Consider the following 12,041-nt stretch of genomic DNA (forward strand, 5'->3'; position numbering starts at 1 on the left):
TAAGGACTGCTACTCGGAGTGTACTTGCTATTTGAGATCCGACGCTCAACGGGAAGATTGTCCGCATCGGTAGTGAACTGTCTGCGATGGAGTGACCGGTCTGTGATATAACGAGGACCCACATGAATGCGCAGAAGTGTTGATGGGAGCGGTTCTTGATTCAGATGCTCACCTCGATAGAGAGATCATGATATCAGAAGCAATTCGGTACTTCACGTTCCGAAGTTGATACGAGTATCTGGAAAGCACCGGACAAGCGGTGGCGAATAAACCTCGGCATACCACCGGCATACTCTGAAAATGGCATTGGAAGCTGCATACAGATAAACAATTCGACTCCATCGTCTTTCTGGAATGCTCGTCTCGACTTGGTGCTCATCCATTTTGCTCAGCACTCTAAGTGTCATATCGATCGCATGGACTTGGTCATTAATAGAGCTTGTCCAACGGCTCGATTTGAGATCGAAGCACCCCATGCCTGAAATATTCGAACGACAATACAGTAAGTACAGCGAGGGTATTGTGTTTGGGGAAAAGAGCTCACAGACTTGCTCCCAGCTTATGAAGGCAACGACGTACCAGAAATCCTACAAATGCCCCCCGAGAAGCCCATCGAAATGAACATAGAAGAGAGTGTCCATTTTTCGATAAAATATCCAGCAGAAGCAGAAGAAGAGTGGATGAAATCTGAACCATACGGGAGAGGAGTTGTTCGTTTGGGTCCCGACAATCGCGCCTTCCTCGTCTCCATGTTCCACCAGCTGCACTGCCTTCATTACATGGAGGGAGAGATTGGCGTTGTCGACAGCGAGCGCTGGCCACATGTACAACACTGTCTAAACATGCTCAGACAGTGGATACTGTGTCAAGCGGATCTGACGCTAGAAGAGGGCAGTTCAATGCAGAGGAATTTTACCGTTGATCGTTGGAGCGACACTCGCATATGTCATGATTGGGAGGCCGTATACACCCAGATGAGGAGGAACTGGATCGACTGGTACAAGTACAGAGTCGACCAGGGTATCATTAATGTGAGCATAGTTGAATAATCATGTGTTAAATGTTGAGAACTAATATACAATCACACAGGTGAAATATTCCCAGTAGTGTACTCCCCCTTCGAGTCCCAATTTGTTGTGTAGAACTTTTCTCGTCAAGATCTATACAAGTGCTTCATTGACTGAGGCATACAAATACTACACTGTGATTTGTTTACGCTTCGGTGAGACAAAATGATAAGCTGAAATTATCGCCTCACTGACAACACCTTGGCACAGTTTCATCCTTATGCGGCATTACACGACTACCTAAGACTGGCTCTGATCGAGTATGAACATGTTACCCGTGAAGATGCCCCAGGGCGTCTTCTCATCCATTCGTCCTACCTCCTGGAACCCGAAATTGCGATAGAATACAGCCTAGTAATAACCATCATGGTGTTAACCAGCATAAAGGCTGTACGGAAAGAGTACACCTGCATTTTCCTCGGATTGCGTTCCGAGCGCGACTAGTTTCTTTTCACTCGCGGCCTAATTTGAGACGATTTGTATTGGTAATCGCGGAGAGAACGAAACCACGTACACGATCACAAACAGCTCGGATGATTGCAGAACCTAGCCCTTGTTTTTGACAATCCGGACGAGTGGCCATGATATTGCAATACCACGCATCACGCTCGGTCTGGAACAGCATTGTAAGATAAAACATCAGCATACAACCGAAAAATGTAACTTACAGTCGGACCCAATACTCTGGTCTTGAATGCGCGGACCTTAGGGGAAAACTGAGGTACTATGAGGATTTCCCAGCATATTATATTTATATAAAACAACAAATCACTTGCATCATTGGTGATCCATTCTTGATATTCAGGAGCAATTTTGGAAAAGAATTCATTAAATCCCAAAGCGCGCTGCTCCTCTCTGACAGGCACGTCAGGACGGATGATGAAAGGGAAGCAGCTGAAGTTACTCACGTAGCATAAAGGACTTCGCCTGGACCGAACCAGACACCGATTGACACAATATCTGTCAGATCTGAGCTGTGCGACGCTACGTATACTGCACCGCTATGGAAACCTGCGCGGACCATCGATCTCCACATCACCTCTGAGAGGCTCAGGTCTCCCCCTGTAAATACCTTCGCAGCGATGTCTAATATCTCCGATTATTGGAATCCGCACAAGAGACAAGCAAGATACAGTACACACCTCCGTCGTAAGCCCTGACACATACATCCACAACTGAATCCAATTGCGAAGCTATTGTAGCACACGTATTTTCATGACTAGTATGAGCAACCAGAGTTTGTTGTTAACACATACCTATGGGCTCTTTGAGTTGGGCAACGTATACGCTTTGGTGCATCTTCAGTGTTGTCAGAGGTAGCGGGGAGGTTTCCAGATAATGGTATCCGTAGTCGATCTTTCTAGCAGATTGGAAAAGCCTCCTATATCAAGTAGGGTATGTTGTTGGGATATTTGTATCTGAAATGGAACCGTGTGGGTGGGTAGGTATGTGGATGTGTGAGAAAACGTTCGATGTCAGCCAGCGCTTGAGGAGAGCGCTGGGAATCATCATGCGAGTCATCATGCTTCTGTTTATCAAGTATTCCGCGGAGATACGGGGAGGATCTTCACGCGGGGGGTCCGATGATGGAGAGTAACATACCATACTTGATTGCAACTGTGTGAGAGCATCGCCATGATTGCAGAAATAGAACGGTCGACCACTGGCACAATTCATCAGAAGTGAGGTTGGATTCCATATTTTTCATAGATATCATGGGAATGTTCTACTAGTATCAGAATCGCGATGGAAGAGCAGAACGTTTCGCAGTCAAACACCCTGGTTCTGAACACAGGAGCAGCGAAATGACTAAAGGTGATAGAGTGTGAAAAGCTCGGCTGGGTTGGTGGACCATGTTTGATGCAATGCGAACCGTTGTTTCTGATCATCGTCGAGCAATTTCGGAGTTGGGGAACCCCACTCGTTTAATGTGCATATGCAAAGATAAAACAATCGATGTTACAATGGTAGGGTAGCCACCATTTGCCATATACTGAACTACATTTATTACTTGAAGGAGAATACAGCCGAAGGATCACGATAATCCAAAGCGATCCCGCGAAGTTCTCAGCGGAATCATTTGAAGACCACGTCTGGCTGTGGAAATTTGAGCGCAGCGGCTGTGTCAAAATCATGAGACCTGAGTCACTCAGAGTACAGTTATACGCCTCGTACCTTCAGCGTCGTCGGTCTCAGCTGACCGCCTGGAGAGCTCTTCCGGTTGAGGAAATTTGATGAATATCACTACAGATATGGACAATTATCCATCAAGCAGGAGCCGGGAGGAACGGATCCAGGAGAAGCGCGCCATTACTAGGCTCCTCCATGCATCCGGATATCTTCGAAGGATGCAGACGCTCCTGGGACGCTGAAAAAATGTAAGCATAATGAAAGTGCCTGGTAAGTGATATCGAAATCACATTATACCTTCTATGCCTTGAGGGTTATTCCCAAAGGTACGCTTGAAAACGGTATCTGGTTGAGGAGACACCAGGGCAGCAGCTTGGGAAGTAGATGGAAAATTTCAATCCTAATGTCTAGAGGTGCGACCGAAACATCGTTGAAAATTCAAACCTTCGACAGAGTCATCCGAGCCATCCCGTCTAGATTGCAAGACAGTAGAGTCTATGTCACGGAGAACAAGAAAGATATCAGTAAAGTGTGGCCTTCGTAGTTGTAGAATATCAAGAGGTGTAAGCATAGCGCACCTTCAGCCTTTCCAACTGGGATGGCAGCAGTGCAAGCGACGTAGAAACACAGAACAGCTGACACAAAAGAGCACTTCATCTTTGAGTAGGCCTGAAGTTGTGTTTAGGAGTTAGGATCGTACTTCTATATAATCCTCTGGGGAAGATCGGCAATTACCGCGACGAGGGGGATGTCGGAGTACGGAGATCAAGGTCCGGGTGTATTCTCCAGGTTTTGATTCCATTGGGGGATACATGGCTACATACTAATCACGCACAACTCAAGTTGAATCCACGGGGATCGATATTCAACTCAGATTGGAAAGAACAAAAGAGCCACAAGATGGCCTGAAATGGGAAGAATATACCTTTCACAGCGACCTCGGGCCTGGTAACTTAGCTAGGCCCTGCGCAGAAGATTGCTAGTAGTTGCCAATAATGTCCATCATTCTACCATGGAATTTATGATGCTGCATCCTCTACAGAAGCACCAGACGGGCGCAGAAATCATTCCGTCATATCAACCTACTCATTGAAGGTAGTAGTCCCGAACTTCCGACTCGAGCTGAGGCATCGACATTTTAACTTTGATTTAAAACTATGGCTACACCGGGCATCCACAGTGTATGTGTACAATCGGGAAAATAGCTTATCATTTGCATATCCTCGTGTCCAATGGCGAAGCACTTAAATATACCACTGATATTTGTATTCGAATCAGCTCCGATCATAGAGTTATTTGATGTAACTGCGGTTTTCCCATCATCCCAGGTCTAGTTTTTGCGCACGTCTCAGGTTCAACCCACTCCTCCGGTGCGCAAAACACCCCTGAAGATTAACAGTAGCAGCTATCAAAGATCAGGTGAAACAGGCTTTGGCACGTCCACGGACGAATGTAATAGACGCACATGGTAACTTGTCTTATGATGTGCGAAAGTTGTGGCTATAATATGAGCAGATCCAACAAGCTACTTGATACCCGACACATGAGCTTTAGGTCTAGCGGCAGCATTATTTGGCTCAATAAACATCTCCACTGATTGCAGAAAAGCAGAATAGAATACTGACAGACCTTTCGCCCTATCCTCATGTGGAAGCTTGTAGCAGAGTCAAAATCTTACATAGAAGTGTGCGGATAAACCCAGAACGTTTCAGCATGGGTACTCCGCATGCAGGTCTGCGATGAGGGCCGAAACTCGGCACGATAATGCTTTCAGAGGAATGCTGAAAGTTGCCGCAGAAAACATAACGATACAGACAACAGAAGGCGAATTAGGCCGCAGTCATCGGTCCTACTGACGAAGAAGTCCCTTCGTTCTTTCGTAAACTCCTTCGTCCTGCTCCTTGACCGCCGCCTTGGATCTCGCCCAGCCTGCCAGTCACATAAAAATGTAAGCTATAATTATCTTGGGTTTCGAAAAATATTCTTCTACACTATCGCGCCTACCGATTTCGGCTCCTTCAAGGACCTATTGGAATCCGAAGCATTAAGCGTCGCAGTGCCGAGCGAGTTCTCTATTCCACCAATCTCCGTAGTGCTTTCGGGATGTGCAAAAACCATTTGGCCGCTGACTTGCTGCACTGTCTCCTTGGACCACCCCCGCCCCATAGCCACCCTCCAAATGATCATCTGGGGGGAAAGAGACTGACAAAGGGACAAGGTAAGGTCGTGTACTTATAACTAACAGCCTAAAGAGAAGGCGACTCACACAGAACATACCCCAAACGTACGCAAATGCATTGGATGTAGGACTACTCTTCGCATATGTCACTACAAATCCTAGACCGACCACACTGAAGGGCAACGCTGACTCCACCAGTATTGACATCACACCGGTATACATGTTTCCCATCTCAGGAGTCATCATCGAGAGAGTCATACGGCGCATCATTAAGAGTCTTCCACATATCATAGCAGTGAGAATTACGTTGAGGCTGACGGAGAGGGAGACCCATGGCACTCCGAAATTGGCTGCGGCTCCGTTGAGCAAGAATGCACCCGGCAGGGCGCTCTCCACGATGGTGATAATGACAAGGACTAGAGTCATCGTCAGCCACGTCTATGTTTCAACTTTGAGTTGACGACGTACCGGAAGAGGCCAGGTATATGAGTGTTGGGAACGCAATAATCCACAGTTTAGATCCCCAGATCATATAACACCGATAGAGCTAGAGCACTTGCTGTATGAGAATGTCTCAAATTTAAGGGAGCGAATGAAATGACCCACCAATAGACCATCACCTAGAATGTTCGCCGTGGCGTCGGCAGCAGACCCGAACACGTTCATCCACATTGACGTTGTGGCACCGAAGTATCCCAACGGCCCTCCTGGATGGTTCCTGTGGTCGATCCACATGAACTCGCCCCAGAGTGCGTCGGTAGTCACGGCAATTGTGACCATCGTCATTAAGACGGCACCATAAACAACGTAGAGAACTTGGCTGCGACGATTGGACTGGGCGGGTTGACTGAGGGTACGGTGAGCGGCTTGGGAGAAGGTGAAGAGCTCTATACCTAGAAACCAGAGTTATCAGCACTAATGTGGTCGTACGCCATGTCTCAGGCGCACCATAGAGGATCCCACGCATGAAGTTGCCCACGTAGAGTGAGCGTTCAAGGGGAAGGTCTATGGGACTTTCAACAGACATAGAAAGATAAAGTACGTGGGGAGAGGAAGGGTGGATCCTAGATGGCGTAGAAACCCTCAGACAGGTCTTATCGAATCGCACTGAAGCGCCCAAACTATTGTCTCAGGGTGACGTATCCGGTTGTGTGGGACCATATGGCCCCAACAAAAGATTTGGGTTCATCATCAGCCCTGGATCCATGTGGCCCACCGTATAGAGGAAAAAGAATCTGCATAATCGATGACGAATCATCAGTACGAAAGATTGGATCACTGGGGCAGTCTGCCAGGGCGCCCAAGGTTACAGTTACCCTGAGAGGGGAATGTGCATGGGAGAAATGTCCGATATCCATAGGGCAGCATACATGCGGACAACGCTTCCTGTCCGTTACTCTTCCCCCGGCTCCGTCTACTCATTGATGTACAGAGCGATGAGCTTGAAACGGCACTTGACGGAGCTGAGAGCTCACTCTCTCGGTCACTTTCTGTTTATATGCTTCGTTATCCTTGCGAAGGGATGTGGCCTAGTATTCCTTAGAAATGCGAGGGATTTGCGGAGTGCTTCACTCTTCGCCAATACCAGTATGTGCTTATCCGGTACTTAGACGAAGCTCATTTAGACCAAAAGCAGATCACGACAATCCTATCTATTCATCCACATGGACTGTACCGCAACAGCAGGTCGTCCGAATGTCGATAGAAGAGACAATGCACTACCAAATTGACGCACCTGAAGCCGATATGGAATGGAGAGCCTTATATCCAGGAGGAGGCATGGTTTTTCTAGGAAAAGAATACCGACCCTTCACATTATCCATATTCCATCAGTTGCAATGCCTCAATATCATACGAAAGGAGATTGTTCAAACTCATAACACATCTTCTTCCGAAGCATCTTCGCCCGCCCAGCATTGCGTAAACTACCTTCGACAAACAGTGTTGTGTCGCGCAGACGTCTATCTATCACCAGTGATTGCATCACCTGCCCCGAAGCCTCTCCCGGACACCTATGAGTGCCGAGACTGGGAGGTCGTGTACGAGGAAGTCAGGAAGAACCAGGCAGAATATTTGGCAAGAGGTGGACGGTGAGCCTGGAAGTTCTTCGATGAAGAGGTCATAGATCACTAACCGAATGAACGAGATAGAGTTGAAGAGAAAGAACCTGGGAGGTGAACTTTTGCAAATGCTCGGAACCTTGCGGTGGAGAAAAATACAAGGCTTCTAGCATTCACCGCTGTCTATGTTGGGTGTTATGAAGAGATCAGCGGCAGAGCAAAAACAAATAGCGGTTATATTAGCACAGTCTGACCATTTTGTCAAACAAAGTTTCACGCGGAGTCATCTCGGGATTGCTATGCACGTGAGAAACGTGTTGGTGGCAATTTACTTGGGAGTTCATCGAACTTGAGCTGTACAAAAATTGAGACGGTCTCTGGAGCTTGGAAATACCTGAGATCAGTGCTTATTAACGTAAAAGAAGACAAAGTAGATTCTTACGTGGAGGACAAAGTATGACGCGCTGAAGATATTGATGACATTTACAACCGATCAGGCTCACTCCTACGGGCATCCGATCCAATCCCATATTGAGGGACGAGCCAACATAACAGGGGGAGCGGGCTAGTTGCCTATAGGGAGATACACGATTCCGAATGTACTCGAGAGGAAGAATGAAGGCTGAGAACTAGAACTGTGCTCAAGCCCGGAGTAAATGAAAGTCATAGTAGCAACGGACCCACATCGTATACGGCGGAAGAATCCAAACGATATGCATACAGACATCCTAAACTTACGACCTGAACGAGGATTATGCCAAGATGATGATTGTGAATGCGAACTTCGGTGCTTTCTTACAAGTACAAGCACAGTGGTGTAAGCTGTGCACGAGAAATTGTGTGCGTGACCGTTCAACAATATTGGCATTACAAAGTATGACATGACGCGCCACAAGGCGAGAAAAGAGACGGCGCGCACAAGACAGCATGGCAGGACAGACGAGATAGCACAGGAGAGAGACCAGACCAGACCAGAGACGGCGATACGACACGGCTAGGATGCGAGACGATATACAACGAGACAAGGCAAGGCAAGAGAGAACAGTATGAGACGAGTTTGAAAAATCACAGACGAGACGAATTTCCCCCACTGAAATCGCTACGGTGCATTAGAACAACGAATCTCATATTCCCGCTCCATCTCTCTGAAGCCACCGCGCCACATTCGCTCCCGGAGGCTCGACACGCTTGCCTAGTCCTGCATTGTACAAGCCTGTAAGCACTGAGCACATTTCGCTGAACTTGTCAGGTTCTTCGATGACTGGTTCATCCGTGTAAGCTGAACTACGATCAACAGGGAGGGGTTTAGGAAGATGCCCCGGGAGAATACGAAGCGCACTGTCGTCTCCAACACCCCACTGCCGTAACGCAGCAGCTCCGTAAGTGCAATCGAGAAGGAACGCAGACAGCTTCTGAATGCTGTGGTTGGCAAAAGCGGCATCCGTGTTATCGCCCATCCCAAAGAGGTGTGCGTCCGATGGGTTTATGAGCCATTGTGCAGTGAATCGCTGGTAACCGGCTCTGGAAGGGTCGGAGAGCGTCTGGGGAGGGAACAGGGCCCGCCGATCGGATTTTGGTATATCTTCTACGGTGAGGATGTGATTGGGAGTCTAAGAGGCACAATTTAGACCCAAACTTGGGGGATGATGCAGGCAAACAATCTTACGTGCGTGATAGCCCACGAGCCATCATCGTAGAGACCATGCGGGTTACACAAAAAACCGTTCGTTTTATCGTCCATGTCCCTCAGCGTAGCGATGGGATCGTCGACGTCGTGACCCGGTTCATCGCAACTGTACGAAGGGGGTTCCGAATCTGGCTGCAGGCGTATACGAATGAGCTTTTGAAGCCACTGAGATGACCACCGGGGGTTAAGCATTGGTTTGTGCTGGCATGACGGATGGAAAACGCACCTCACTGCCTCTTTGGAAAGGTATGATGTGAGCGGCCTCGAAGAAAGGTAATCCTGTGAAGATGCAGCGCTCGTCGCGCTCACGAAGCTTGTCCGTGAAATCCCGCTTTCGAAAGTCGCTGGTTGCGGAGTCTTCTCCCTTCCTACCTAGGGCGGTGGGGTCGAATGTTTTGGCATCCGCAACTGGATGTCAAGAGTAACGATAAGTTGCCCGGTATGTCTGCAAAAATGACGAATGCTCACAACTTGAGATACTTGACAGGATGGAGACAAAGGGCGCGGAGCCGCGAGTTTGGAATCATGAGAACGACGGGGTCTTCAACGATCTCCTCTACAGCAGGTTGTCCATAGTCGAGAGGCGGAGACCTAAAGTGAGAGCCTTTGGGAACTAAAGCGAATGTGATGGTAGAATCCGAAGACATTTTCGAGTGGACGAGGGCGAAGAGAAAGAGGAGAATCGCCAATGACAACCAAATGACATCGCTGGACGTATTTGTCCCTATTTGTCCTTGTGTGTCAATGTTAGCGCCACAGTGGCGTGTGGCGGTCGCCCATGTCAACAATACGCTTGCTATATCCGCTAACGCTCGATGTGGGACCGAAACCTTGCAAGATAGCTATGTACTCATTGTGTATCATTTTCGACGACTGCCTGTATAAGGCAGCATGCACAATCGCTCAATCTTATGTGAGAGGATCGGATATGATTCGAGGAGTTAGAAGACGGGACATCAATGATTAGTCTATAGTACACATCCGTGCGGCGAGCGCTGTGCAAGTATACACATTTTTGATGGTGGCAGGTAAACGAGAAAGCTCTGTATGTACAGTCCGTACAGTCTATGTGAGCGAAAATCTATGTCGAGAGGGTGCAGGTAGTGGAAAGTGAAGATAAAGCATAAGTGGACAATGTCTATTCTACGAGCTCAATATCGATGAAGATGGCATGGAGGATGGACTGGTGGGTGTAGATGACAATGATGTGGCATCCGACGTAGGAGAGTTCCAGGACGGCTGGGATTCGGATGACGAGCAGGTCGGGGGACTTTTTGTAGGGGGTACTGAGAAGTACATAGCCGGCGAGGATTCAGATGGCTTCGTGGGTGTTGAGGACGAGACAGATCAAAGTGATGGGTGGGAGACGAATTGAAATATATACTGTTCGATCTATATTACACGTAGATTTGGTTTGCAGTACGACAGAAATCGTGACGCAGAAAGGCCAGTATAGGTAGAAGCGAAACTTTGTTTCTGGTGGCCTATGTACTCGATAGCGCCACACAAATACGAAAACGGGATTGAGTGGCGGCGCTCACAGGCGAAGTCAACTGCTACCATGTTCGCCGCTCGCCACTTCCCTTCCCACTTGCACTGCAACATTCAAGGTCAATGGACGGGCAGCCACACTTTGGCATACCCTCCGAGTTCCACACCTGAAGCTCGCCAATCAGCACACCCGCACTCGAGTTCGAATGAGCATCTGATGCAGAAGCAGAAAGCTAAGCCTTCCTAACTGCCATAGTCGTGACCCGAGCCTGACATCGTAGCAGGGGTGTTCATCCTCACGTTCTGGTGCTGATGGGAATGGTATGAGGGGAGAACGACAAAGGCGATGTCACGACCTTTCTCAACGCTATCACATCCTTCTTCCTCTCCTCCTCCCTCCTCTGCCCTACAACCACATCCTGTCCCCATTCATTCATCTTGGTCGAGTTCCAGGCCCTAGCGGGCTCTTGTCTTCTCTTTCTTTCATTTATTTTCTTTCTCTTTCGTGCTTACTTCGCGCTCTCGCGCTCGACAACGTCGAACGCGTGCGAGACGCGTCATCAGGTGCTTAGCGCGTCGTCCACGCTCACCGCGAACAACGACGCGTGTTGCCTCCTTCTTTCGCACCACCACTACGGACTCACTCACACCTCCTCGTCCACCTCTGCCTACGTACCCACGTACGCGCGCCCGCATCCGTGTTCTCTCTCTACCGTCGATGTGTTGTGGCACTCGTGACACGCCGACAGCGTCTATCTCCGATTATGAGGAAGCGAACGCCCTCGCTCTTCCGCGATCGCACCTGCGTATACGCGCGCGCACGCAAACGTGCGTATCCATCGCCTCAAAACCATTCGAGGAGGGTGGAGGATTAGAGATGGGGAGGAGTGCGAGCATACAGGAGATGAGGGCATACGGGGGCGAGTGCCCTGGTGCGTCATCTTTTTCTTTCCAAATCTCTTTCTTTCTTTCTCGGTCCCGCGCATCCCATCTCCCTCATCCAAGCGAGGTCGAGCCATATTTTCCACCCGCCACGTCCACATTCGCATACGCACGAACGCACGCACACCGGTGTGTATATTCGTCCCTTCAAGGCCGTCCAAGGAGGAGTCAGGGCTAGAGACCGGGTGGAGGATAGTGCTTGCAGGCTGAACATGGTCGTGGTTCCACCCTTGTGAATGATCTTTCTATGTTCTCATTCATCTAGTCCATCATGTATCCAAGATGCCCGTGCCGTGCTTGCTCTGTGCCTCTCCTCGAGTAGGTCGTGTAGAACTTGTCACTCTTCGGTGTTATCGAGCCTCTCAGGGTGAGGAGAATGGTGAAGTGTGCATGATATCTGTAGCAGTTCTTTCTTTCACTCCCGATCAATCTAGGGAGTATGTACTTAGTCTCAGTTTCCAGTGATGTAATCCAACAAAAAATTG

The 12,041-nt window shown here is 48.7% G+C and overlaps 6 protein-coding genes across 6 annotated transcripts; 2 read left to right on the top strand and 4 right to left on the bottom strand.

Annotated features, from left to right (window-relative positions):
• Positions 1-474: 474 nt before the first annotated feature.
• On the top strand, positions 475-1,049 carry STEHIDRAFT_106486 (uncharacterized protein; the record flags this gene model as incomplete). The annotated part of the gene is made up of 2 exons (XM_007298366.1): positions 475-502; positions 559-1,049. The coding sequence occupies 2 exons, from the start codon at positions 475-477 to the stop codon at positions 1,047-1,049; spliced, it is 519 nt and encodes a 172-aa protein (XP_007298428.1).
• Positions 1,050-1,846: 797 nt separating this feature from the next.
• Positions 1,847-2,154, bottom strand: STEHIDRAFT_37341 (uncharacterized protein; the record flags this gene model as incomplete). Its single annotated transcript, XM_007297868.1, has 2 exons — positions 1,847-1,922; positions 1,976-2,154. Coding segments are annotated over 2 exons (255 nt in total), but the record flags the coding sequence as incomplete, so codon positions are not given.
• Positions 2,155-3,143: 989 nt separating this feature from the next.
• Positions 3,144-3,854, bottom strand: STEHIDRAFT_106488 (uncharacterized protein; the record flags this gene model as incomplete). The annotated part of the gene is made up of 6 exons (XM_007298367.1): positions 3,144-3,187; positions 3,243-3,311; positions 3,382-3,435; positions 3,495-3,569; positions 3,642-3,692; positions 3,776-3,854. 6 exons carry the CDS (start codon positions 3,852-3,854, stop codon positions 3,144-3,146), a joined length of 372 nt encoding a protein of 123 aa, XP_007298429.1.
• Positions 3,855-5,183: 1,329 nt separating this feature from the next.
• On the bottom strand, positions 5,184-6,403 carry STEHIDRAFT_46076 (uncharacterized protein; the record flags this gene model as incomplete). Its single annotated transcript, XM_007297896.1, has 5 exons — positions 5,184-5,399; positions 5,464-5,792; positions 5,845-5,923; positions 5,983-6,269; positions 6,325-6,403. The coding sequence occupies 5 exons, from the start codon at positions 6,401-6,403 to the stop codon at positions 5,184-5,186; spliced, it is 990 nt and encodes a 329-aa protein (XP_007297958.1).
• A 668-nt stretch (positions 6,404-7,071) lies between these two features.
• STEHIDRAFT_48266 (uncharacterized protein) lies at positions 7,072-7,470 on the top strand (the record flags this gene model as incomplete). Its single annotated transcript, XM_007298043.1, has 1 exon — positions 7,072-7,470. One exon carries the CDS (start codon positions 7,072-7,074, stop codon positions 7,468-7,470), a length of 399 nt encoding a protein of 132 aa, XP_007298105.1.
• Positions 7,471-8,560: 1,090 nt separating this feature from the next.
• Positions 8,561-9,770, bottom strand: STEHIDRAFT_106490 (uncharacterized protein; the record flags this gene model as incomplete). The annotated part of the gene is made up of 3 exons (XM_007298368.1): positions 8,561-9,046; positions 9,103-9,229; positions 9,592-9,770. The coding sequence occupies 3 exons, from the start codon at positions 9,768-9,770 to the stop codon at positions 8,561-8,563; spliced, it is 792 nt and encodes a 263-aa protein (XP_007298430.1).
• Positions 9,771-12,041: the final 2,271 nt, after the last annotated feature.

This window comes from Stereum hirsutum (assembly GCF_000264905.1).
Source record: "Stereum hirsutum FP-91666 SS1 unplaced genomic scaffold STEHIscaffold_1, whole genome shotgun sequence".
Taxonomy (NCBI): Eukaryota; Fungi; Basidiomycota; class Agaricomycetes; order Russulales; family Stereaceae; genus Stereum; species Stereum hirsutum.